Source organism: Zingiber officinale, chromosome 5A (assembly GCF_018446385.1).
Source record: "Zingiber officinale cultivar Zhangliang chromosome 5A, Zo_v1.1, whole genome shotgun sequence".
In the NCBI taxonomy this organism is placed as follows: Eukaryota; Viridiplantae; Streptophyta; class Magnoliopsida; order Zingiberales; family Zingiberaceae; genus Zingiber; species Zingiber officinale.
In genome coordinates, this window is record NC_055994.1 from 83022933 (window position 1) to 83046435 (window position 23503).

The window sequence follows — 23503 nt, forward strand, 5'->3', positions numbered from 1 at the left end:
ATGTGTTAAATGGAGAAGTCAATGCAATATTTAGTGATTGCAATCTTACAAACGAAACGCCAAAAAATAAAGTTAAATCAAATATCAATGATCTCAATACTTCTTTGGATTTCATATGACAAAACCTACCATCTGAAAGATTTTGTTTTCCAAAACTTATGGAGAAGCTTGTTCTACACAGATATGAAAAACATAGGAATTTGTTCATTCAGTCAACCACTGGCACAGGATCGCCTTGTGCATAACGAACTAGAGACTTCAAATCCATTCTCATATTACAATCCCTCCTATCTGAAACATTTTGTTTGGAAAAGCTTATGAGCAGCTTATCGTACACTCAATCGGCTGGGAAACCGAGGAACTTGTTAATCAAGTCAACCACCGGCTTTGGACTGCCTGGAACATATGGGACCAAAGTCTCCAAATCCATGGTTTCGATAGTCTGCTGCAGCATCTGGGGCCGAGCGTAAAATAGGTGCTTCCTCTCAGCAAGTTCCTCTGCCAGCTCGCTTTGGTGGTTGTCCATCAGCTCCTCATTCACAACAACAATCAATGTTTTACCCAATTGCAACGTCTCAAATATGCTCCCGGAACCTGCAATTGTTACGCTATATTACATAAAATGGCTCGACATGATAAAAAATAAATAACATAACATAAATACAGAGGATGAAAACTTAGTATGCACTGTTAATGCAAAGAAATAGTTATTGACATAAACTAAATGTATTATCATGTCACTAGAAAAATACTAACTTGTATCTCCCAAAGTGTATTTGTTCTCTTGTCATTTTTAGTGTGTTTGTGCCGACAAACACAATCTTAAAAATCCAAATGATATTCTTCTATAGAGTTCTAGTAAGGAATAAGTATATGAATCTCTTTAGATTGAATAAGTTATTCTTCTATTGGTTATGTAAACTTTACCTGCATGACTGATGATAAGGGATGCTGATTTGAGGTAGTCAGCAATGCTTGGTGAGAAAGCAAAGTAATCCACAGTAAGAGGCGCATCTTCTTCTGAAACCTATAAATTTGGGTCAAACAAGAAGGATCTTCTATATTCATAAGCAAAGAAGTAAAGAAATATTATATCGTATCAAGCAGAATAGAATGCGTAGTAGCAATACCAATGTATTCGGCTGTGAAGAAAAGTTTAGTCAAAAACACCATCTGAGTTTCACATGAGTGAGGTTAAAGCTAGTTACTATCTTTATATCCTGATTTGTTCTGCATTAAGGATTCTGTAGAAGCCTCTCGTTAGCTTTTACTATAGTTCATAAACAAACACTGCAACCTTGGCACATCACAACTCAATGAACTCCAATATAATTTCTTCTGAACCAATGAATTTGATCTAGTTCTATAGTCAACATAAATAATTGCTCAAACAAATTCATTTTTTTTTCAATAATCTAGAAGTTTGAATTGGACCAGTTGTGGAACCTTAATAAAGGTCTAACTTTGTTTGTGAATCGAGAAATATGTGGCAAGATATTTTAAACTAGTCATTGGTTAGAGCCAAAAAACTATGGTTGTAACCAGATAATAAAAAAGCACATCATCTTACATATTAAGTGTATTTATAACAATCAAATTTTTTAACTTCTATCTGTTCCAAATAAGCTCACTTCCTATCCCCAGCAGCAACACCTAAGTGCTGCCAAAGAAATATGCTGAATTATCAGCAGACAAGCTAGCCAGCATCTACCCTTTCCACGCGATAGTTGTCGTGGATTTGAGCAGTCGATAGTGACCATAGCAGAAGCCCTTACAATTGCCCCATCCACCAAGTAGAAAAGCCTTCAACCAGAATCTGGGCAGAAGATGACTTCTATTCATCGATACCAATGCAACTCCATAACTTCTTGATGTGTTTCTTAAAAGAGATCTTTATCATTGAATTTTACTTTGCTCCATTACTATGTAAGAAGTGGCATACCATTCCATCAGATCATCAAGTTCATAATACAAATATTTGAGAGACAACTTTATTATGACAATTCCTTATTAGCTTTCCATGGGGTCATATTGAGCAGGAATTACAACTAATTTGTATTCAGAATGTCTTAATGAAACCCCTTCAATTCAAGAATATGAAATTTTAAAATTCTGAAAATTATTAGGACTGAAACTAATTCCTACACAACCAGTATGCTATAGATTCAGGCTACTATTTTTCACCAGACCAACAATGTTATGAACTACACAAAGTATATGCATCCAAACATATTATCAACCAAATGTAATGCACAAGATTAATGCACGTGGCACATGATACACTCAATTCCTCATAAATACCAGCACAACTAACTTCATCATCCAGGTCCAAAGACAAGAAATATTGAAATAATTCAAAGATGTATAAGATAACAACTACTGTTCCATACACTTTAGTTTTTATTATCTAAGCTCGTTTTCTTTGAGCTAAGTGTACATTCCAAACAAACTAGAAGTATTGGGAAGAAATTAGCATCTTATTACTGTATTGGCATGCAGCATGCAGCATGCAGCATGCAAGCATGCAGCATGCAAGCATGCAGCAAGCACTATGTCAAAGAACATAAACATGGTTATCAAGAGAGTTCGAAATTTTGTTGGCACATTGCATCTTGAAGATATACAAAATAAGTTAAGCAAATGAACAATTTAATGAGATGGGAACCTTGGATGGGACATATGACCCTCGGCCCATTTGGATCATAAGGTCGGTGTAACCTCTTTTTGACAATGCTTCTTTAACTTGTCTAGAATCAGCGGCTTTAACAAGAGCATCGAAGCATGTTGTTCCCACTGTTACAAACACCATTTTTCTTATTCTGCCACCATTTCCTGCTCCATCCATTTGCAGGAAGTTAACACAACCTCGTTCAAACAATTTACTATTCTTCAGATGACCAATCTGTTCAGGAAAGAAATTCACACATTTTAATAGTTTCAAGTTAAGTGAACAATGAAGATACAAATACTCAATACATCAAAAATCTTGGTATGGTTATACAAAATTAAATATCTAAGATTACCTTAAAACTCTGGCATTTTCTCTTTTATTAAAATTTGTTGATGGAAACAAACAATCAACTGGCAAATAGATTGTAACTTTCCTCTAAATCTATTTATTTAGAGGTTGGGATAGAAGAAGGAAAAGAATAAGTAGAAAAGAATCCTCAGGGTAAAGGAAAGAAATCCTTTCTGTAATACTAAATTATTTATTATCCAAAATAAATAACAGAGACAGAAAGAATATAATAAAAACAATATATAAGTTGAAAAGAATATATCCCAAGATAGCTTTACCTCTCAGAGATGTCAATTTCATCCCATATTGCAGAGACAGAAAGAAGAGCCATCACTTTCCTGTGTCCTCGCTAATCCTATGCCTCCCAACTGAGATCACATGTCAAGCGAGATAAGATTGTTTGTGGAAGTGTGCATTTGTAACCAAAAAGATGAAAGAGAAAAGAATAAAATGTCAAATATTTGGTAGTGTGTACTTTTGCAATTGATTCAATGACCCGAGGTATGCAAGCCAAGGTTATAAAATTCGCTAGCGCTAGTCAGGCACTAGACTAGCACCTAGCGCCTAGGCAGCCTAGGGGGGGAATAGGGGCCGCCTAGGCGGGGACTAAGGGCCGCTTTCTCGAGGGCGTCGTAGGAGCTAGGGGTGGAATCGGGTAGGGACCCGTCCCATAACCATCTTACCCAATCCCCTATCCCGATAAAAATTGGGAATCAATTTTTCTCTAGATCCCGTTCCCGATAAGTGTCGGGACCCGAATGTTCGGGATCCCGTCAGGTAGGGAGATGATATCCCGAATATTCAAATATTATCATTATACAGCATCATTTTGAGTCGATATTAGTACTGAGATATTATCAAAAAGAATGTGGAAAAGATGCTCCAGCAATTCAATAAGAGGCCGCGGACAGAAAACTAAATTATGCAGATATCACATCACATGGAAACCAAACAGAAAATGTCACCAGACGTGTTGCTACCGCCAGATTGCAACAGAGAACATCATGATCAAACTCATACTGAGTGTATTAGCAAAAAGACTTCAAAAGGTCATTCAACCACTTATCGTCACAATACCAATTTGTTTTTCGGTAAGATGAGGCAAGAGATAGTTCCATGTGTGCTGCAGAAATAATTAACCGGTTTCACCATCATAATGAAGAGGCCATTCTCACTAAAAGCAAGTTTACGGCCTTTGACAAAGTTAATTGGAAAACCTATTCGCTGTTATAAAACTATTTGCTTTTTCACCTAGGAGGTTCAAAGGATGGAAAAAAATTATCTCCACAGGCCATACCGATGTCTTTTGTCACAACAATACCCCAGGCTCATCTCAGATCCACTCTCACTGCAGTTCTTCATCTTATTTACAGATGTGAAGCACAGAATAATCCTACTAGGAAGAAGAAATGGGGTTCTGAATGGTATATCAGTGAGTTGGTTCAAAACAACAAGAGAACGTTATGCTGATGACACACTCATATTAGCAATAGATGGAAATCAGAAACCTTAACATTATCAAGGGTTTTTTTTTCTCAATTTCAGTGGTCTTAATATCAATCTGACAAAATCAACCATCTCTTATATTGGTAAAGCTAAGAAAAAAGGAAGAAGTTGCAAATCTCTGCCTGCAAAGTAATGGACCTTCTTCCTATTAGTTTTTTGGTTTTTGAATTGGATATCAGAAGCCCCAGGAGTATTGGAACTCTATTGTTGCAGAATGAGTAAAAAACTATTAACATGGAAAAGAAAATCTCTCAATTGGTGGTAGAGATGCACTAATCAATAGTGTTTTAAGTCACCTCGTAAGCTACCAGTAAGTGCATATTCACTCTCAGAATGGTTCATTTCAGCCATTGATAAATTAAGGAAAAACTCTGGCATAAAAATGGGAATATTGACACACAAAAAAAATACACTTGGTTGACAGGGATAAATGATTAGACCTACAGAGTTAGGACGGGGATATGTGTCCGGTGGTGTCAACTTCAGAAAGTAAATGGAAAATTACCATGAACTTCTATACTTCTACTTTAGAACAAAATCACTACAAAGGAAATATTACTGAGGTTCGGTATGTCTGTAGACGAGGAAACATGTTTATTTTGTTCTATTGTCACTGAAACCACGAACCTATTCAAGGACTGCATCAATACTTTCATTGGGTTTTATGGAACAATCTGATCTGCTATATTTACACTGCATTGTAGGATCTGTGCTTAGAGAATGCTTCCTACCACCATCAAGTTGGTCAGCCAGCTGTAATAAAATAATGAAGATAAAAAAGCTATAGTACAAAATAATTACAGTGTGAACCATCATGACACAGATTAGGTCATATTACCATGTTCCAAGATCAATACTCCATGTTTACAAGAAATTTTCATACAGGCGGAAGCAGCGGATCGAAAAGGAGGTGTGGCCGTGTAGGCGTGGGCTAGGGTTCCAGTGGATTAAGCCGGCCAACGGCGAGGGGCGAGGGCGAACGGCGAACGGCGAACGGCGAACGGCGAACGGCGAACGGCGAACGGCGAACGGCGAACGGCGAACGGCGTGATTCGCGTGCGGCGTGATTCGCGTGTGGCGTGAAGTAGTGAATGGCTGAATGAGTGAATGAGAATTTGAGATGTGTAAGTGCCCTAGTTTTCTATTTTTCTTTTTGGTATTCTTTTAAAACTGTACTTCAATTTTTAGATATTTTAATTTTAACCTAGTTTTCTATATTATTTTTTAAAAAAAATCTAATTAAAAATTATTATTAATATATTCGGGTCGGGTTGGGAATCCCGTAGGTAGAACTTGTGTTCCCGATCCTTTTCCCGATTTTGATCAGGTCGGGAAAAATCCCGACCACTCGGGTCAGGAAACATTCGGGTCGGGAAAAATTCGGGATGGGAACGGGTTGGGAGTCGGAAAGGGTCGGGAATTTTGTAAAAAATCCTAGCCCTAGTAGGACTCCAGCCAGATACGTGCACGACTATCGGGCCGGCGGATCCCCGACACCCACCGCCCCCACTCCCGGACAGGCGAAGCGTGTGAATCAGGCGGCGCCCGCACGCCTACAATCCCCGAGTCTCACTCACATTTAGCAATGATGTACTCGTGTGAAACTAAGCGAGCTACGCGTTAAGGACTCCTTTCATGGGTCCACCACGGAATGTCTTCTTATCCAAAAGATCGGATCCTTTATCCTAAAATCATCTATCCTCGTGTCCCACTCGTTGCCCACCGCCGATCAGAACTATACCCTAAAAGGAAGGTAAAACCAAGGGTCCAGCACAATTAGAGCCGGATCTAAGCAGGGGTAACGAGTGGGACATGAGATGATTTCGGAGATCGAGGATCCATCTCAAATCGTGAAACCAGTAGATGATTGAGTACTTCAACTTATGGGCGATGGCGTGGGAAATTGGTCTTGTTGCTTCGCATGTGCTTCTTTATAGACGCATGCTTTACTTGCTTTGCTTGTTTGTTCTAAAAAAAATGTTTTTAATAAAATTGGTTATCCATATAAAGTGTTCATCCGAATAAAAAAACTGAGTACTTCGATCATGCTTATTGATATATGAATTTAAGCAATAAGCTCTAAATGTTATGGCTTCATTTTAATATGTCCCTCTTATTTATTTGAGTTTTATACATCATTTGTATTCCTTTGTCGAACAAATTAATTGGGGATGACAATTCCATCTGAACCCGATAGAGGATCCGACATCCGACCCGAATGAAGGAGGGTATGGAAGGACTATCGATACCCGATACCCGATTAAATTATATATATATATATATATATATTAAAGAAAAATTTCTTTTTCTAAAATCAACTTACTATTTTTGTTGATATTAGTAGGAGACTATATAGATGTTTAATCTATTTTTTTTAATTATATATATATTAATAGGATGTTAATTTTAATATGTTTTTGTTCAATGATAATAGTTGGATAAAAAGAAGAAAAATTATACGTATAGAAGATATCTGATCCTTTAATGGGTATGGGTATACCCATCGGATATCCTATACCTGATGGGTATGGGTACGGAGGATATAGAATTCGACCCGAACATGACCTATTGTCATCCCTAGACAGAAGGTATAGAATTGCAAGTGATGTTAATAATTAGGGTTGGTGGGTCATGGAAAGGTGTGGAATTTAGAGCTAAATAGCACATGTTAAAAGTGCAAATTTAATTTCATGGAACATTTCAAAGAATGTCAAAGGATTGCAATAGTAAGAGTCCTTCACGCAATGCTATGGATAGGTATTTTAGAACTTCATTTTTAATGAGTGTAATTGTTAATAAATTTGAAAAAAAAATGAATCTTTGCATAAATAATAATTTTTAGGAGAGTAAAATTAAAGAATGATTTTTTTATCAAAAAAAAAAAAAGGAACTAACTTTCTCCTTTCCTCTCTTTCTTCCATCAAAGAAAATGAAACCAAAATTATTTTACCTTAATTCTCTCTTTCTTTATTATTAAAATTGTCATGCTGAATCATCCTATAAATAAATATTCTTTATGAAGTCTCGTCTTTTCAAGGGATGCATTAGCCACATGTTTTACAAAAAAAAAACACATAAAAGTAATCATATTGGAATCTATCCAATCAAATAAAATAAATTTATCGATATATCAACTTCATTTTGGTATAAAAACAAAGGAGATTCCAACTTTGCTTTGGTTTCAAATCATGGAAACCGACAAAATTGATTCTATATGTAATGTATAAAGCTGCGTATTTATATATTTATAAAAGAGGGAAATTTTTTAACATATTATAATTTTTGTTAAAAAATTGAAAATATATATGTTACATTTTTATTATATTAGTGGTACTGGAAATGTACACTCCAATACATTTGCACCTCTTAGGTTATAAAATGACAGAATAAGAACAGGTTGTGTGATTTCCTATTAGTTTGGAGTGTACATTTCCAGTAGATTTTCTTAATCTACTGATGGAAGTGAAATCTTAAGTCTGGCAACAAACAAGCCCTGATGGAAGTGAAAATACTGATAGCTACTGTCAAATAAATCAAACGGGAAACACAAAAAACTTCAACCAAATTCTGGAAAAAATTACTAGTTTTTTGTTAACCTAAACGTCGACATAAATCTATAAGCAAAAATATTGGTCGACGACAAAAGTTACAAACTTTTACCATCAGAAGTGATCACAAGATGCTATAAAGACTTTAATGGAAATTATACTATCAACTCATAGCCAAGGAATGTGGAAAAGTCACTTTTCAACAAACAACCTGCGAATATGATCAGAACACAAAAGAACAAACCCGAAACTTGGGAACCAAAAGCAAAATAAACTGAAGTAATTGAACAACATACAACTCCATTAGAATCCAGCACAGGAAACCCAACAATACTCACGAGAAACAAAAACCCTAGAAACAGGCATACCTATTCAAAGGAGAAGGCTGCGCCAGGAAGATCCAAATCTGTCGCACAAAGTAAAAAATAACCACACCAGGACGCTTCCAATCGAGATCAAAAGACAAAATTTAGCTCCGGACTCGCCGACGAGCGACCGAAAGGGCCGGAGGAGGAGAGGAAGCGGAAGCGGAAGCGGAAGGGTGGAATAGACCAATAGTACGGTAGATTTGCTTCAGATTACTTAAATACCCTCCAATCCCCTCGATCGATTTATCGGTCCAACCGAACCCGAACCGGACCAGAACCGGAACCGGACCGCGATCATCTCGTTCCATTCCGAATCGGATCAAATTAAGATAAATATATTCTATTTTTTTTAGTATAATTATATTCGGAAATATAAAATTGAGTAATATTCTACTAACCATTAACCAAAATGATGCTTAAAGTTTATTTAAATTAAAATTATACGAAGAAATTGTAGTTAATGATGTCTCGTTTTGCCCAGTTCTCGGCGGGAAGAGGAATGAAAAGTTTTCAAATCTCCCTCCATTAGATCCGGTACTTCCGGGGAAACACAGGCGAAGAATACCACAAGATCGAGAAAGGGAAGGCAAAAGCCGGCGACGCGATCGAGAATGCAGCGATCCGGTCAGACTTCTCTTCTGTTGTCCTTCTCCTCCAAATCCAGGTACTGTTTTCTAGTTCCTTCTCTATTTTTGGTTTCATCTCTGGCGGGTCTTGTTTGAACGAGGAGAAATCTGTGTGATTGCATATGCTTTAGGGTTTCGGATGAGGATCGCGCTACAGTATCTTCCAACAAGCCTTCAGTGTCGTTCTCCGAGTACTTGAATCGAAAGGTCACCAAGACTAGCAGCAGATCAGTTAAGGTATTTCACTTCGTAGCAAAGATGCGTTTTTTTAATGATGTTTGGATAAAGGAAAAGCGACTTGAAAATTCAGGAGAAGAAAACTTGCTTCGCGACAATTGTGCCTGCCAACGATGATTTGACAAGTAAACGAGTTGGGGATTGTGAAAGCTTTGTTCTTCACGACCAAATTTTCCATCAGTTTAAGGTCTCAGAGAAAAAGGAAGAACCAGGGGAAATTGCTGAACTAGGTGAAACGATGGATTATCAACCAGAACCAGCTTTTGGAGGCGGTGAAGTTTCTAGAAAAAGAAAGAACACATTAGATGATCCTTCAGGTTTGTCTAGCTGACTGATAAAAAGAAAATTACTCTCTTACATGAATCATCTCCTCCTGGTAATATTTAATGTCTATTATGCTCGTGGCTTCTGGTATTCAGCAATTTTTTATGAAATTCATTGTGAAGACCACAAAGTCGATTTGAAAACATGATGCAAATTTAGCATTGGACAATTGAATTTGAAAAAGTACTTTTACCATGCATAGAAAAGAAAACATGATAAAAAGTTTCTGGTACTGCCTTTTCTTTTACAATTGTTTAGTTTCTTGCATTGTTTGATCACAGTTTGTTCTCGCTAGGGACATGCATTTTGAATCTAGTCACTCAATTTTAGTCTTTGTGGAAACAAAAAAAAACCCACCTAGTGAATGTTAGTCTACCAAAGAATCTAATTTTATCTTACAGTGTTAAAAATGTGTTTTTCTCCTGTTCTTATTTACTTTGTTTTTTGTTTCTTTTACCTAACTTGAACCATGTCCATCCCTTTACTTTGTTGTTTGTTTCTAAAAAAAATATCTTGTGTTCTTGATGTGTGCTTTGCTTAATCTATTATCAGTGGTTTTTCTCATCTTCTTTTAGACTTTTACACAAGTTTGTGCTTACAGGATGGAATTGATGGGCAAGAGAATAGTTATTTAGGAATAAAATAGGAACATATTTTCCTTATTGGCTCATGGAATATCAATTCTAATAGATTAGAATCAATATTCATGAGATTGATAGAATGAAATAGCTAAGAAGAATTGAGATGGAATAGTAATTTTGTCGGAATTGATTTCCAATTCGATATTTTAATTAAATGCAGGCATAGCTATTTTGTGAAAAATTCATAATGAATGGAATAACTATTCCTGAGAACAAAAAATGATGTTAAAGAAATAATTAGTCCATTGAGACAATCTAAAATGTATATCATATGGTTAATAGAGTCCTTCTGGATCCAAATGATAATCATTTGTGTGCTAGGTACACAAATTCTCTAATCCAAACATGGATTCTAGTGCCTATGAGAAACAAACAAAATGATACAAAACGACTTGTTTTGCTGATTTTTATTTTCATTTTTTTACCTTTATTTCTAGCCCTAACATTCTTAATTTTCACGGATGAAGAGAGCAGGTAATGATCATTCTTGTTTCCAAATTAAAAACCTTACCAAAAGGTTCTTCTAGCATCATTATTGTGCAATTTTCTATAGAATTGCATTCTCATTCTTCCATAAGCTTTGACAATTTTCTCCATTGTCATTTTATTTTTCAGTTTGTGAAAAAAATCATACTTAAAGTTTGTGTCAGCCTCAAAATCTGTAGTTTATTTTTCACATTTGAGTTCCTCAGGTTCCAGTATGAAGAAAACAGCTCGAAAATCTTTGGTTGTCATCGGCGACGATTCAAAGTCCTGGTTATATGGAAGAGAAAAGAAAATAATGGGCAAGAGTACCAAACACTTATATGATCACTGTAAGCTAACTCTAATCCTGCCTTCCAACAGGTACTCGAAAATGTTTCACAAATGTTACCAAATCTCTTAACCTGTAACTATACATTCTCAGATGCAAATGGAAGTGGATGGTGGGATTGCAACCGGGAAGGTATTGATAGCGAAGAAGTTGGCTGCAATGAAACATGGGAAGGAATCGGATCGACCACTTTGGGAGGTCTGGAATGGCATTAATCAAACTCTCAAGTCCATATTGAAATAGATGAGGTCTGCTATTTCATTGTTTCATGGATGACAGTCTAATTGAGTAGTAGATGTTCCTAATCTTCTTGAATCAATTGGTGCTCTGTTTTGAACTCTTGTGCTGTCCTTGTAAATTATCAATGATATTATGTTTTGTGTTGAACATGTATATTTAGATGTTATGTGACAATTTTAGAAGGTAGTTAAGTTGATTGGTTCATTAATCGTTTTCAAGTCATAAATCTCATTTTTCAAGTTATAAAAAGAATTAAATAAGGATAGAATTTATGAAAATATCCATCAAATTATCCCATCCCTATGATTTTTTAATTTTTTTTTGCTTTTTAAATATGTAATTTATATTTATTATAATTTGTATTATGTTGTTTCACTAACAATATATACCTATAAAATAAAGAGCAAAAAATAAAAAAGATATTTTTTTATTATAATAATTCGACTCTGATCATACTGACTATGGTTAACATTTATTGTAGTAATTATAGTTCAATGTTTTTATAATATAAATATTTTATATTTATTTAATATTAGTCAACATTATATTATAATAGTTACAAATCATATTTATTATAATATAGACAATTTATCTATAATTAATACTAGTTAGTATTATGAAAATATGTAAATGTTGAATGAGTCATTCTTTCGATAATAAATAAAAATGGTTTTTAACTATTCTAATAAAAAGGGTCCTCTTTTAATTTTAATCCAAAAAAAAATCATATTATATAGTCCTAAGACCATCTCCAACCACAAACTCTATTTTGGTGCACTTTCAACATCAATTTGGTGTCATTTGAGCACCAAAATTTTTTCCAACTCCAACCATGAGACACCATTTCCTACACTAAAAGGAATATTCTTTAGAATATTCTATTTTTCCATCTTATAATTTATTATTCAACATACATATTAATTTGTTAAATATTTTTATTACGATAATAATTACTATTAATTTTTATGATATTATGTTTTTAGTTACAAGAAAATTAAAATTAGTATTTTTATAATTTTGTTAGAAATAATTTAATAAGCATACTAATATTTAATATTTAAAGATAATACACAATCATAAACAATTTAGATAATTTTTTTAAAATATTTTCACCAGACAACTAACACTTCATTAATAATACATCATTATGAACCTTAATTATCAGAATTACCAAATTGTTCCCACAAATGCTCAATTAATGCATTTCTAAGGGCAAAGTGAGCATTTTTATTTTTGATTCCTTCATGTCTAGCAAGAAACTCTTGAAATCGGGTATTGTCATCTATTGTTGTATCAACATCTGCAACCGACGAGACTTCACCTTGCTCAACAATTGAGGTATTCATATCGCGCTCATCTTCAATGATCATATTATGCATAATAATGCATGAAGTCATTATATCATGTAAAATATTTTTCTGCCAAAAACGTGAAGGTCCTGCAACAATTGCAAAGCGTGATTGGAGCACTCCAAATGCTCGCTCAACATCTTTTCTACATGCCTCTTGTTTCATTGCAAACAACTTATTCTTTGTACCACGTGGATCTTGAATTGTTTGAACAAGTGTAGACCATTTTGGGTATATACCATCAGCTAAATAGTAACCCATGTTGTACTCTTTTCCTTGAATGACATAACGAGCAGGGGGAGCAATACCTTGAGCAAGGTTAGAAAAAAGATGAGAAGACTCCAATACATTAATATCATTGTTAGATCCAGGTAAACCGAAATATGCATGTCATATCCAAAGATCATAATCAGCTACAACTTCTAGAATAATTGTTGGCTTTCCACTGTGACCGGAATATTGCCCAGCCCATGCTGTTGGGCAATTTTTCCACTTCCAATGCATGCAATCTAAACTACCGAACATTCCAGGAAAACCACGTTGCTCACCAATATGAAGAAGCCTGGCAACATCATTAGCATTGGGTGATCGCAGGTACTGACCTCCAAATACTTCAACAACAGCACGGCAAAATCTTTTCACGCTTTCTATGGCAGTTGATTCTCCTATTTTGATGTACTCATCAGTAGCGTCTGTCGGTACGCCATATGCCAATATTCGAAATGCAGCTGTCATTTTTTGTAAACCTGACAAACCAAGTTTTCCAACTCCGTCTCTTTTCTGCACAAAATAATTATCATGATTACTGACCTCGTTAAAAATACGCATAAATAAATTTCTTCCCATTCAGAATCTTCTTCGAAACATTGCAGCATTATATGTAGGATTTTCGGCAAAGTAATCATTGAATAGATTACGATCAGCAGCTTCTCTATTACGATTGATCACTATGTGACCAGGAATAGATCCTTGATGTTTGCCTTTGTCGCTTTCTTCACTCAGATGTTTCAAAATGACCTGATTGTTTCGGTAGATCGCTTGAGTGATAAGCCTTCTGTGTGCTTCAAATATATCATCATCTTCAGAGCTTGAGGATGATAAATTTGATGTACCTTCATATCTAGCACTCATTTTTTGAGATGAAGAATGTGATTGAATTGTTTTCAGTTATGGTGTGTATTTATAATGTGAACACAACACTTTTTAATGAACACACCATGATAATTATTTTAGGAGATGGGACATCACAATGAACACAACACTTTTTAATTTTGCAGGTGACGGGACATCACAATGCACACACCATAATAATTATTTCAGGAGATGGGACATCACAATGGACAACACTTTTTAATTTTGCAGGTGACGGGACATCACAATGCACACACCATGATAATTATTTCAGAAGATGGGACATCACAATGAACACAACACTTTTTAATTTTGCAGGTGACGGGACATCACAATGCACACACCATAATAATTATTTCAGGAGATGAGACATCACAATGGACAACACTTTTTAATTTTGCAGGTGACGGGATATCACAATGCACACACCATGATAATTATTTCAGGAGATGGGACATCACAATGAACAACACTTTTTAATTTTGCAGGTGACGGGACATCACAATGCACACACCATGATAATTATTTCAGGAGATGGGACATCACAATGAACACAAACTTTTTAATGCACACACAAATCTTATACAATGCACATAATTTTTTTCCTATATAATGGCATACTAGACATGGCCATCACAATACACCTTTACTCTTGAAAAAAATGAGTTCGAATTCTCGATCATCATCCTACTCCGTTGAAGAAGATAAGCATTTATGTCATGTTTATCTTCATATTTCTCAAAATCCAATCATAGGAATCAACCAAAAAAAGGATCAATTTTGGGCAAGAGTTGAGATAGAGTATAATCAAGATCCAAATTTTAAAAATTCTGAGCGACCGAGAAGATCATTACAAAAAAGGATGAATACTATCATTGTTGTTGTTTCCAAATTGAAGGGTTGCATACGACAAATCGAAGAATTGAATCCAAGTGGAGCATCAGAAGAAGATATTGTAAGTTGTTTTCATTATTTCTTTTGTAGACTATCCAAGTTATTTTCAATATCTAATTTAGTTATTAATTTTGTTTCATAATTGTATTATTTTCTTACAGATGAATCGTGCTCAGATGTTATTAGTACAAGACCCTAATTACTCAAAGGACTTCAAATTTGGACATGTGTGGAGCATTCTTCAAGGTATTGAGAAATTCAACAGTGACAACGTCAAAGCTGCATTTACAAGAGTGCAACGACAAACTGCTCAAGCTGATTATTCTCAATCATATAATCTCGAGAAAGATGTTTATTCACCTTCATCTCCACATGTCTCTTCATTTAATCTTAACATCACTGATTCAAACAGTGGTGGTACTTCAACTAAACGACCTATTGGGGTGAAGAAAGCAAAACTGAAGAGAAAGAATGAACAACAATTCAGTAAAATGGTTTCACAGAATGACGACGATCCGAGCTTGAGCCGAACTTGAGCTATATAATTTTATTACGATCTGAGCTCTAGCTTAAGAACTAAAGCTCAAATCAAAGTTGAGCCGAACTCAAACTTAGGGATAACGAACCAGGCCCGAGCTCGAGCCTCTTACTGTTCAGCTTAGCTCGGCTCATTTACAACTTTACCCCTACTGATTGACGTAGTTAGTACCTACATAAGTGGTTACTCTAATATGTCTTGAAGTTAATTTTCTATAAGGATAAAATATCTCGGATGCTTAACTTCTCCTATACAAATTATTGTTGTGGAAGGGCAAATACTCTTATGATTTATCTCTTTTCAAAGAGTATGGATCATTCTGAAGAGGTTGCTAAGATGACGGAACGTTGGTGACGACTTCATTTGTTCTCGGGGCCATGGTGCAGCGGTAGGACATCCAGGTTGTCTCCCAGGCATCGACGGTTCGAACCCCAGCTACGACGTTTTTGTAGGAATTTTTCCTTCAAATGGGGACATAAGCAAAGGATTGCTGGGCTTCTGGGCTGGTCACTGCGTGCGCTTCTCGATTTACCCTGATGACCGGTGAGAAATTTCCATGGGACCGGACCGATTCAACCTAGAGATAATCAATGAGGCTAACATTATCAATTTTTTTAATTAAATAATATAATTCACCATTTTTTCCACATCGATTACATCATTAGTTAACAAATAAAACCCGCGCATGTCCATCTCCAAATATCGGTGCCCACCGTGGACTACATGACGCTGCATGCATTGACGTCGTCGTCGTTGAACAAGTTGCTGGCGCGCTCGTCGCCGAGCAGCGGCGCCAGGAGACGGCCATGCCTGTCTCCGTTGTACCCGTGCCGGCGATAGTTATAGCTGTCCCGAAAAGCCTCCTCATCGCGGAAGTACTCCTCCGCGATCGTGAAGTGGAGGGGCCAGTCGGGGTTGGGCCAGAACTCCGCCTTCTTCCCGCTCCGCCGAACCTCCTTCAACACCTTATTCCGGTCCACGTATCTGGTCACCGTCACCTTCTCCATCTCAACCTCCACCTCCACCGAGTCCACGCCTAAACACTAGTCCAGATTAATTAATTAATTAACTCTAGTCACCAACAATTAACTTCATCTAATCACCTCTAAGCTTACGGAGAGCACGTTTAACCACCCTCTCACAACCAGCACAGCACATCCTCACTTTAAGCTCCACAGTCTGTACATATAAACTACATCAAAGATCGTGCTTTAACAATCTAGTTATCATAAATAAAAACAGAGGAAATTAATTTAACCTGCAGAGACAGAGATTTTCCCTTTTCTCATCTTCCTTCTTCCTGCAACGAAGAAATGCTTGCTGTATCTTCTACCTCTCTCGCCTCTAAGTCTCAACGAGGAGCTGAAGGCTCCCATTTCTGAGGAAGTAAAAATGGAATCTCTTCTTTGTAAGGAATTCTTTCCCTTGCCCTCCCTCTTTGTGATGCTTCCTTCAATGGTGGATCAAAAAGAGGCACATAAATAAAATACTAAACACCTTGTATAATTTTGTTCTCTTCTATACGACTTTATCAGGACTAGATCAGACTCTGTGCCTCTGCCAACTACTAAACGTATGAGCTAGCTAGTGCAACATTTTAGACACTTCGCTGCCCTTGCGCAGTGGAGATGGGTGCCATTGAGATTTAAGACATGTGGCAGGGCAGATGTTGATGTTCCAATGGCGTATGAGTTCTTGGTTCTGATGGTTTTCTGTCTACATTGAGTTGGCCAAATAAATGACTATGTTCGTCCCTACCATCCCAACCAATCCATCTGATGCAGGTAGAAGAGGGGTCCATCCTACGGAAGTGTCAAAGTGGAAATCAAAATCAAAATGGTCAACACATCATCACGGGTCCGAATGGACGACCGAGCAATCAGTCGACCTAGTGTCAAGCCCGACCGGTATGCAAGGTCAAGGCGGTCAACGCCCGTCATGGGTTCGAGTGAAGGACCGAGCGGACAGTCAGCCTAGTGGCGAGTCCGATCGGTATAAAGCAAGTACAAGCGGAGGTCAAAAGCAACCCGCGCAGAGCATCTCAGACCGCCCTAGAAGATCCACGCCCGAGCGGCTACCACGCTCGGCCGGATAGCAGGATCACTAGTACCTTCGACATCCTTTTGGAAGATGATGCCGCTGACAGGCGGCAAGGATGGTAGGCAGATCGTATAATAGAGGTTTCCACCGTATTGTCAGAAAATATGCACGTCCTGTTAAAATAGGATGTCATGAGCACTTTCTTGATTGGCCTTTTCATAGGAAATGTGGGAAAAAGCACTCGCCTTGGGAAGCGAGCCCACACCCGATGAGAGCTCTATACAAAGGGGTCCAAAGCACCGGAGATGGTATACATAGTTCTAGTATTCACACTTTGCGCTACTATTCGGCTGTTGCTCCGATTTACTGTTGCTCCGGTAATTGACTTGAGCGTCGGAGAGCCACTGCCGAGAACATCTTCCCTGATTTAGCATTGACGTTTGCTGTGTTGTAGATCGGAAGCTAGTCCACGTGCCACCAACTCAACGTCCACATCCCCAGTCGTCATCTTCCCTATTTTTGGACAAGATCATCGTCCATCTTTATTAATTATCTTTTGACCAATACGAAAAAGATAAATTACGAATAACTATTAACTCTTTGAATAATGACTTACATACGAGGGAGATATCTACCTCAGCTGTGCTAAAAGAGCCCGGATCCTCTGGATCATTTTTTGCGGTCCAGGGGATGGTCCATATACATGCATTGGTGGGGATGAATGACCCTCACCTATTTTTGGACAAGATCATCGTCCATCTTTATTAATTATCTTAGAACTAATGCGGAGAATATAAATTACGGATAACTATTAATTCTTTGAATAATGACTTACATACGATAGAGATATCTATGTCAGCTGTGCTAAAATTTAAATCCTATATCCACTAGACCGTCCGAGGGTGTCACGAGATTTAACAGGAGAAGTAAATTTTACTCTTTTTTTTTTCCTTTCCAATTCATTCTTTTTCTTCTGAAACTCATGGTAGAGTTCGATCTAAATCAACAAGGAGAAAAATGTTTTAGTGTTTAACAGACGCCGGGATTTTTACATGGAGAACAAGCTTTCTACGCGCGGTGAGGAGGCGGCGTCGGCGGGCGGTGTCTGAAGCGGAACCGCAGGGCGGAGGATGGCGGGGGAATGGGCGGCGGCGGGGAGGCGAAGGGGACGCGGCGAAGGATGAGGGTGCGGATGCGCCAGGGAATGGGAGCCCGGAGCAGCAAGTACTCCAGCGCGCCGGCCACCGCTGCCGTGTACTCCTCCAGTAACTCCGCCATCTCGGCCACGGGCATCATCTCCAACTCTCTTCCTCTCTCGGTCGATTGGATTCGTGCGTCCAGTTCCTCTTCTGCTCCGCAAGATTGACGGAGAAGAAGACTCTTGGGAATCTGCAACGATGACTGGTTTGAAAATTTCCATAGACGCGGCTCCTCCTTTATATACACCGATCGCTCGATTGCGATTAACGAAAAAAGACCAAGAAAATCTTTTTTTTTATGGAAAGGAGGATTTTTTTTTTTTAAATTAGTGTGCGGCCGCCGGTCAAATCTGGAGCCAATGTTTTTTTTTTAATAATTTACTTAATACAAAGAAAAATGGGTCCGTTTAAATTCAATGATTTTATTTGGTAAAATCATTTATATTATGTTTTGTTGTTGACGCAATTCATTAACTCATGCTACTCAACTTGGATTGGAAGGAAGAAAATAAAGTAAAAGAATAAATTTAATTTTAGCAAAAATATCCTTTTTTTTCCCTTATTAAGGTGAAAAGAAAGGAAACGCAAGCAAACTTTTTGATAAATAGAAGATTGTGTTCTCTCCATATTTTGTATTATTTCCTTCTAATGATGTGTAAATTAAGAAATTTTTTTTTAGCTGTTTTCCCTCTTGATCAGACTTCAAGACCTTTCTTAGGATAAACGTCTTCTTTTTAATTAGTATCATAAAAAAAATATTTTAAAAAAATGAAAATCTAATAATTAGGATAATATAAAAAAAATTACTTCAGCTAGCTATAAGATTACGAAGGTTAGACATTGTGGCGTATATTATTAAATCATTTTAACTTAATTATAATTATAATTTATAAAATATTTTTATCAACTTATTAAAATTACTTAAATTTAATGTAAATTATTTTAAATTAATTAAATTTATTGTATAATAGTTGTTATATATCTATTATAATAATATTTAAATGATTTTAATTAATTTAAAATAATTGTAATTAGAATGGGATGATGTTTTGAATTTTATTTTTTAAATAAGTCTCTTTTGATTTTTATTTATTTATTATTTTAGGAGTGTGTGGCCATGGAAAATATTAAAAGTTTTGGTATACTACACATACGAACCTCCGTCATGTAATATTAAAAGTTTTGATATATATTCGTGCCTTCTTTAAAGTTCCTCGGACCAAAATCCTCTTGTTTGTTTAGTGATAAGTTGAGTCCACGTGCGAAAAGCATGGCACTAAATTCCAACAACTTAAATTGATTTAGCGTGTGAAATAGATTCCAAACATTGCTCATAATATAAAAGTAAATATAGTGCTGGGTTCGGAGCGTAGCGGAAGATTTATATTTAATCATGGATCTCTTCATGATACATATAATTTTTCTACAAATAATATAAAATAGGTATACCTCGAGTTTTCGATATACGTGAATGATATCACAGATAGATAAGAACTCCACGTGTAACTTCTCTAGCGGTATCCACGCGTACTAGATCACGAATTTGACACGATCCGTTAGGTACTAGCCTCTTTGATCGATAAAGACTTAGAAGCTCTACCGATCTCTTCCAGTGGAAGAAAGCAAAGAAGAAGTCGACGAGGGAAACTCCAGCTGGGCCTCTTTATTTTTTTCGAGCTTGAGTTTGAATTGGGATCAACTCGAGCTCGAGCTCGCGACTCAGCTTGATTATAGTGCTACTTAGTGGATTAACCCTTTGTTTACTTAAAAGGATAGGAAATAAAATTAAGGAACATTTTCGCCTGTGGAAAATTTTACTATATTTAGCTATGTATTTTTGAAAAATACTTAAATCGTGTACCCAATGCCTATTTTGTATCTCTGCTCATTTACTTTCACTTGCCGAAATGATTACTATAGTGTAGCAATCAACTACCTAATAGATCTAGAGAGTTTAAAATAATATGAAACTAAGTCGTATGTATTTATCTAATTTTCTTGATTATATACCTACCCTCAAAATCAATTAATATATCATATTGAGAGCAATAAATTTTTGATTGACTTTTTAATATTTATATTACTTTTTTAATCAATTATTACACCGTAGCAATTGATTAAATTACTCTTCACAATCATAAAAATATATCAAATCGATTAAAAAAAATTGGGTTTAAAAAATTATTATTCTTAATATGAGATATGGAAATGATGTTTGAGAACATTAATATAAATATGAGAACTAGACGAGTTTACAGGACTTGTCCTAAATCATTCCAATGATAGTAAAAGGTGGAATCCACCACCCAAAGAGGCACGGACATGTGATCGTGCTGAGATCCTTACTATCAGGAGAGCGAGTGCACACATAAAAAGTATAACTCCATATTATCATGAAACTTAGTAAATGTTGTTGTTTTCTTCCTTCGCATGGATCTTCTGATAGCAACTAGATGTTTTTCGCTGCGCTTTCTGTGTGTTTAGTTCTCTAATTCCTCACACACACACACACACACACACACACACACACACATATATATATATATATATATATATATACGGGTAGAGTTCATTGAAATCTGTAACCCGTCTCTAACCCGCTTCTAAATCTGATCAATGAATTTAGACATGCCCTATAATTCGTTTGACCGGGTTTAAATCCGTCTCAAATGGGACGAATTTAATACGGGACTGGGTTTAAACTCCGCCCGTTACCTCCCTCACACGGAAAGATAGAAATAAAAAAACGAAGAGTATAGTTACATAAATATTCTTTCTATTATAATAAAATTATCATCCCTACTACCTAGCTTTTATCTACTCTTTCGCTGATTTTTTCTCCTTTTCTCCTCATTTTCCATCCACGTTGCACAGTAGCCCCTCCTGTTTCTCCACTACACAACCACGCCTCCTCTTTCTCCAAGCTGCACAACCCCGCTTCTAGCGATGCACAGTTGGGCCTCTAACCGCAGCCGCTCCAGCCATTAACCTCAGTCCTCAGCATCTTCTTGTAGACAAATTTAGTGTTCCTTGGAACAAGGTATTTTGGAAAATAAATAATTTAGTATTACAGAAAAGATTTCTTTCCTTTACCCTGAGGATTATTTTCTACTTATTTTTTTCCTTCTTCTATGCCAAACTCTAAATAAACAGATTTAGAGAAAACTTATAATCTATTTGCCAGTAGATTGTTTGTTTCCATCGACAAATTTTAATAAAAGAGAAAATGCCTGAGTTTTAATGCAATCTTATATATTTAATTTTGTTTGGTTGAGGGTTATCCTTGATAACTTTGGTTATCTTACAATCTTTTGCTGACACATCGAGCATGAATCATTACTTGGGAATCACTGATTACCTAAACCAAACAGGGTTTTCATTGATAACCTTGGATGGATAACCAAGGTTATTAAGGATAACCCTTAACCAAACGCACCCTAGGGGTCATTTGCTTTGCATTTTCCATGTTGTTTTCTATTTTCATTTTCTGAGAAAATGGAAAATGTTATCAAGGATAACCCCCAACCAAACGCACCCTGAGTGTTGGTCTTCTCTATTTTCTTGTGTTCATATGGATACCGAAAGAGGCACGGACATGTGATCGTGCTGAGATCCTAGCTGTCAAAAGAGCGAGTGCACACATCAAAAGTATAACTCCATATTATCATGAAACTTAGTATATAATGTTGTTTACTTCATTCGTATGGATCTTCTGATAGAAACTAGATATTTTCCGCTGCGCTTTGTGTGTGTTTAGTGCTCTAATTTCTTACATACACACACACACACACACACATATATATATATATATATATATTGAAATCTGTAACCTGTCTCGAACCCGCTTCTAAATCCGATCAATGAATTTAGACATATACGGGTCGAGTTCAATGAAATCTGTAACCTGTCTCGAACCCGCTTCTAAATCCGATCAATGAATTTAGACATGCCCTATAATCCGTTTGACTGAGTTTAAATATGTCTCAAATGAGACGAATTTAATATGGGACCGGGTTTAAACTCCGCCCGTTACCTCCCTCGCACGGAAAGTTAGAAATAAAAAAACAAAGAGTATAATTACATAAATATTTTTTTATCATAATAAAATTATCATCCCTACTACCTAGGTTTTATCTCCTCTTTCGTCGATTCATTCTTCTTTTCTCTTTATTTTCCATCCACGCTGCACAGTCGCGCCTCCTCTTTCTTCACTGCACAGCCGCGCCTCCTCTTTCTCCAAGTTGCACAGCCCCGCTTCTAGCACTGCACAGTTGGCCCTCCAACCACAGCCGCTCCAGCCATCAACCTCAATCCTCAACATCTTCATGCAAATAGATTCAATGTTCATTGGAATAGGGTATTTTGGATAATAAATAATTTAGTATTACAGAAAGGATTTCTTTCCTTTACCCTGAGGATTCGTTTCTTCTTATTCTTTTCTTTTCCTTCTTCTATGTCGACCTCTAAATAAACAGATTTAGAGGAAACTTACAATCTATTTGCTAGTTGATTGTTTGTTTCCATCAACAAATTTTAATAAAAGAGAAAATGCCCGAGTTTTAAGGTAATCTTAGATATTTAATTTTGTTTAGTTGGAGGTTATCCTTGATAATCTTGGTTATGTTACAATCTTTTGCTAACATGTCGGGCATGAAACATTACTTAGGAATCACTGATTATCTAAACCAAACAGGGTTTTCTTTGATAATCTTGGATGGATAACCAAGGTTATCAAGGATAACCCTCAACCAACTGCACCCTAGGAGTCGTTTGGTTTGCATTTTCCATTTTGTTTTCTATTTTCATTTTCTGAGAAAATGGAAAACGCATTTGGTTTGCATTTTCCACGTTCATTTTCAAGAAAAAGAGAGAGCATTTTCTAAGAAAATGAAAAACGCTGAAAAACCATTTCCTGAAAAACAAGAAAATGCGGTTTTCTAGAAAATGAAATGAAAATGCAAACAAATTAAACACACCCTTAGTTTTATGAGGTTTTCCGATTTCAAGTTGCATAACCCTTTTGCTGACG

The 23503-nt window shown here is 36.4% G+C and overlaps 4 protein-coding genes and 1 pseudogene across 5 annotated transcripts; 2 read left to right on the top strand and 3 right to left on the bottom strand.

The window, feature by feature from the left end:
* Positions 1-88: 88 nt before the first annotated feature.
* On the bottom strand, positions 89-8638 carry LOC121980760 (UDP-N-acetylglucosamine transferase subunit ALG13 homolog). The gene is made up of 5 exons (XM_042532955.1): positions 8442-8638; positions 3298-3387; positions 2666-2902; positions 928-1027; positions 89-594 (listed from the first exon to the last, which is right to left on the bottom strand). Exons 3-5 carry the CDS (start codon positions 2843-2845, stop codon positions 338-340), a joined length of 537 nt encoding a protein of 178 aa, XP_042388889.1. The 5' UTR covers positions 2846-2902; positions 3298-3387; positions 8442-8638; the 3' UTR covers positions 89-337.
* A 292-nt stretch (positions 8639-8930) lies between these two features.
* On the top strand, positions 8931-11531 carry LOC121982958. Its single transcript, XM_042535953.1, has 5 exons — positions 8931-9105; positions 9199-9304; positions 9378-9621; positions 10962-11084; positions 11177-11531. Exons 1-5 carry the CDS (start codon positions 9053-9055, stop codon positions 11296-11298), a joined length of 648 nt encoding a protein of 215 aa, XP_042391887.1. The 5' UTR covers positions 8931-9052; the 3' UTR covers positions 11299-11531.
* A 946-nt stretch (positions 11532-12477) lies between these two features.
* LOC121979706 lies at positions 12478-13803 on the bottom strand (annotated as a pseudogene).
* An 862-nt stretch (positions 13804-14665) lies between these two features.
* Positions 14666-15233, top strand: LOC121979707. The gene is made up of 2 exons (XM_042531694.1): positions 14666-14758; positions 14859-15233. The coding sequence occupies exons 1-2, from the start codon at positions 14666-14668 to the stop codon at positions 15231-15233; spliced, it is 468 nt and encodes a 155-aa protein (XP_042387628.1).
* Positions 15234-15954: 721 nt separating this feature from the next.
* Positions 15955-18540, bottom strand: LOC121982959 (heavy metal-associated isoprenylated plant protein 30-like). 2 transcript variants are annotated; one of them, XM_042535955.1, is made up of 3 exons: positions 18518-18540; positions 16339-16427; positions 15955-16271 (listed from the first exon to the last, which is right to left on the bottom strand). In XM_042535955.1, exons 2-3 carry the CDS (start codon positions 16391-16393, stop codon positions 15955-15957), a joined length of 372 nt encoding a protein of 123 aa, XP_042391889.1. In that variant the 5' UTR covers positions 16394-16427; positions 18518-18540. The 2 variants fall into 2 exon arrangements, with proteins under 2 accessions (XP_042391889.1, XP_042391890.1); XM_042535956.1 differs by lacking the exon at positions 18518-18540 and adding an exon at positions 16494-16511 and having other exon boundaries at positions 16339-16414.
* Between the last annotated feature and the right edge of the window lie 4963 nt (positions 18541-23503).

Bases quoted from the DNA above. Each gene is read 5' to 3' on its own strand.
- LOC121979707 (XM_042531694.1), top strand. From the start codon at position 14,666: ATGAATACTATCATTGTTGTTGTTTCCAAATTGAAGGGTTGCATACGA. The intron at 14,759-14,858 runs GTAAGTTGTTTT...ATTTTCTTACAG, and splicing joins GAGCATCAGAAGAAGATATT to ATGAATCGTGCTCAGATGTT.
- LOC121982958 (XM_042535953.1), top strand. From the start codon at position 9,053: ATGCAGCGATCCGGTCAGACTTCTCTTCTGTTGTCCTTCTCCTCCAAA. The intron at 9,106-9,198 runs GTACTGTTTTCT...CATATGCTTTAG, and splicing joins TCCTTCTCCTCCAAATCCAG to GGTTTCGGATGAGGATCGCG. The intron at 9,305-9,377 runs GTATTTCACTTC...TTGAAAATTCAG, and splicing joins CTAGCAGCAGATCAGTTAAG to GAGAAGAAAACTTGCTTCGC.
- LOC121980760 (XM_042532955.1), bottom strand. From the start codon at position 2,845: ATGGATGGAGCAGGAAATGGTGGCAGAATAAGAAAAATGGTGTTTGTA. The intron at 1,028-2,665 runs GTTCCCATCTCA...CCAAATTTATAG, and splicing joins GGTCATATGTCCCATCCAAG to GTTTCAGAAGAAGATGCGCC. The intron at 595-927 runs GTAAAGTTTACA...TAACAATTGCAG, and splicing joins CCTTATCATCAGTCATGCAG to GTTCCGGGAGCATATTTGAG.
- LOC121982959 (XM_042535955.1), bottom strand. From the start codon at position 16,393: ATGTGCTGTGCTGGTTGTGAGAGGGTGGTTAAACGTGCTCTCCGTAAG. The intron at 16,272-16,338 runs GTGATTAGATGA...ACTAGTGTTTAG, and splicing joins TGCTCTCCGTAAGCTTAGAG to GCGTGGACTCGGTGGAGGTG.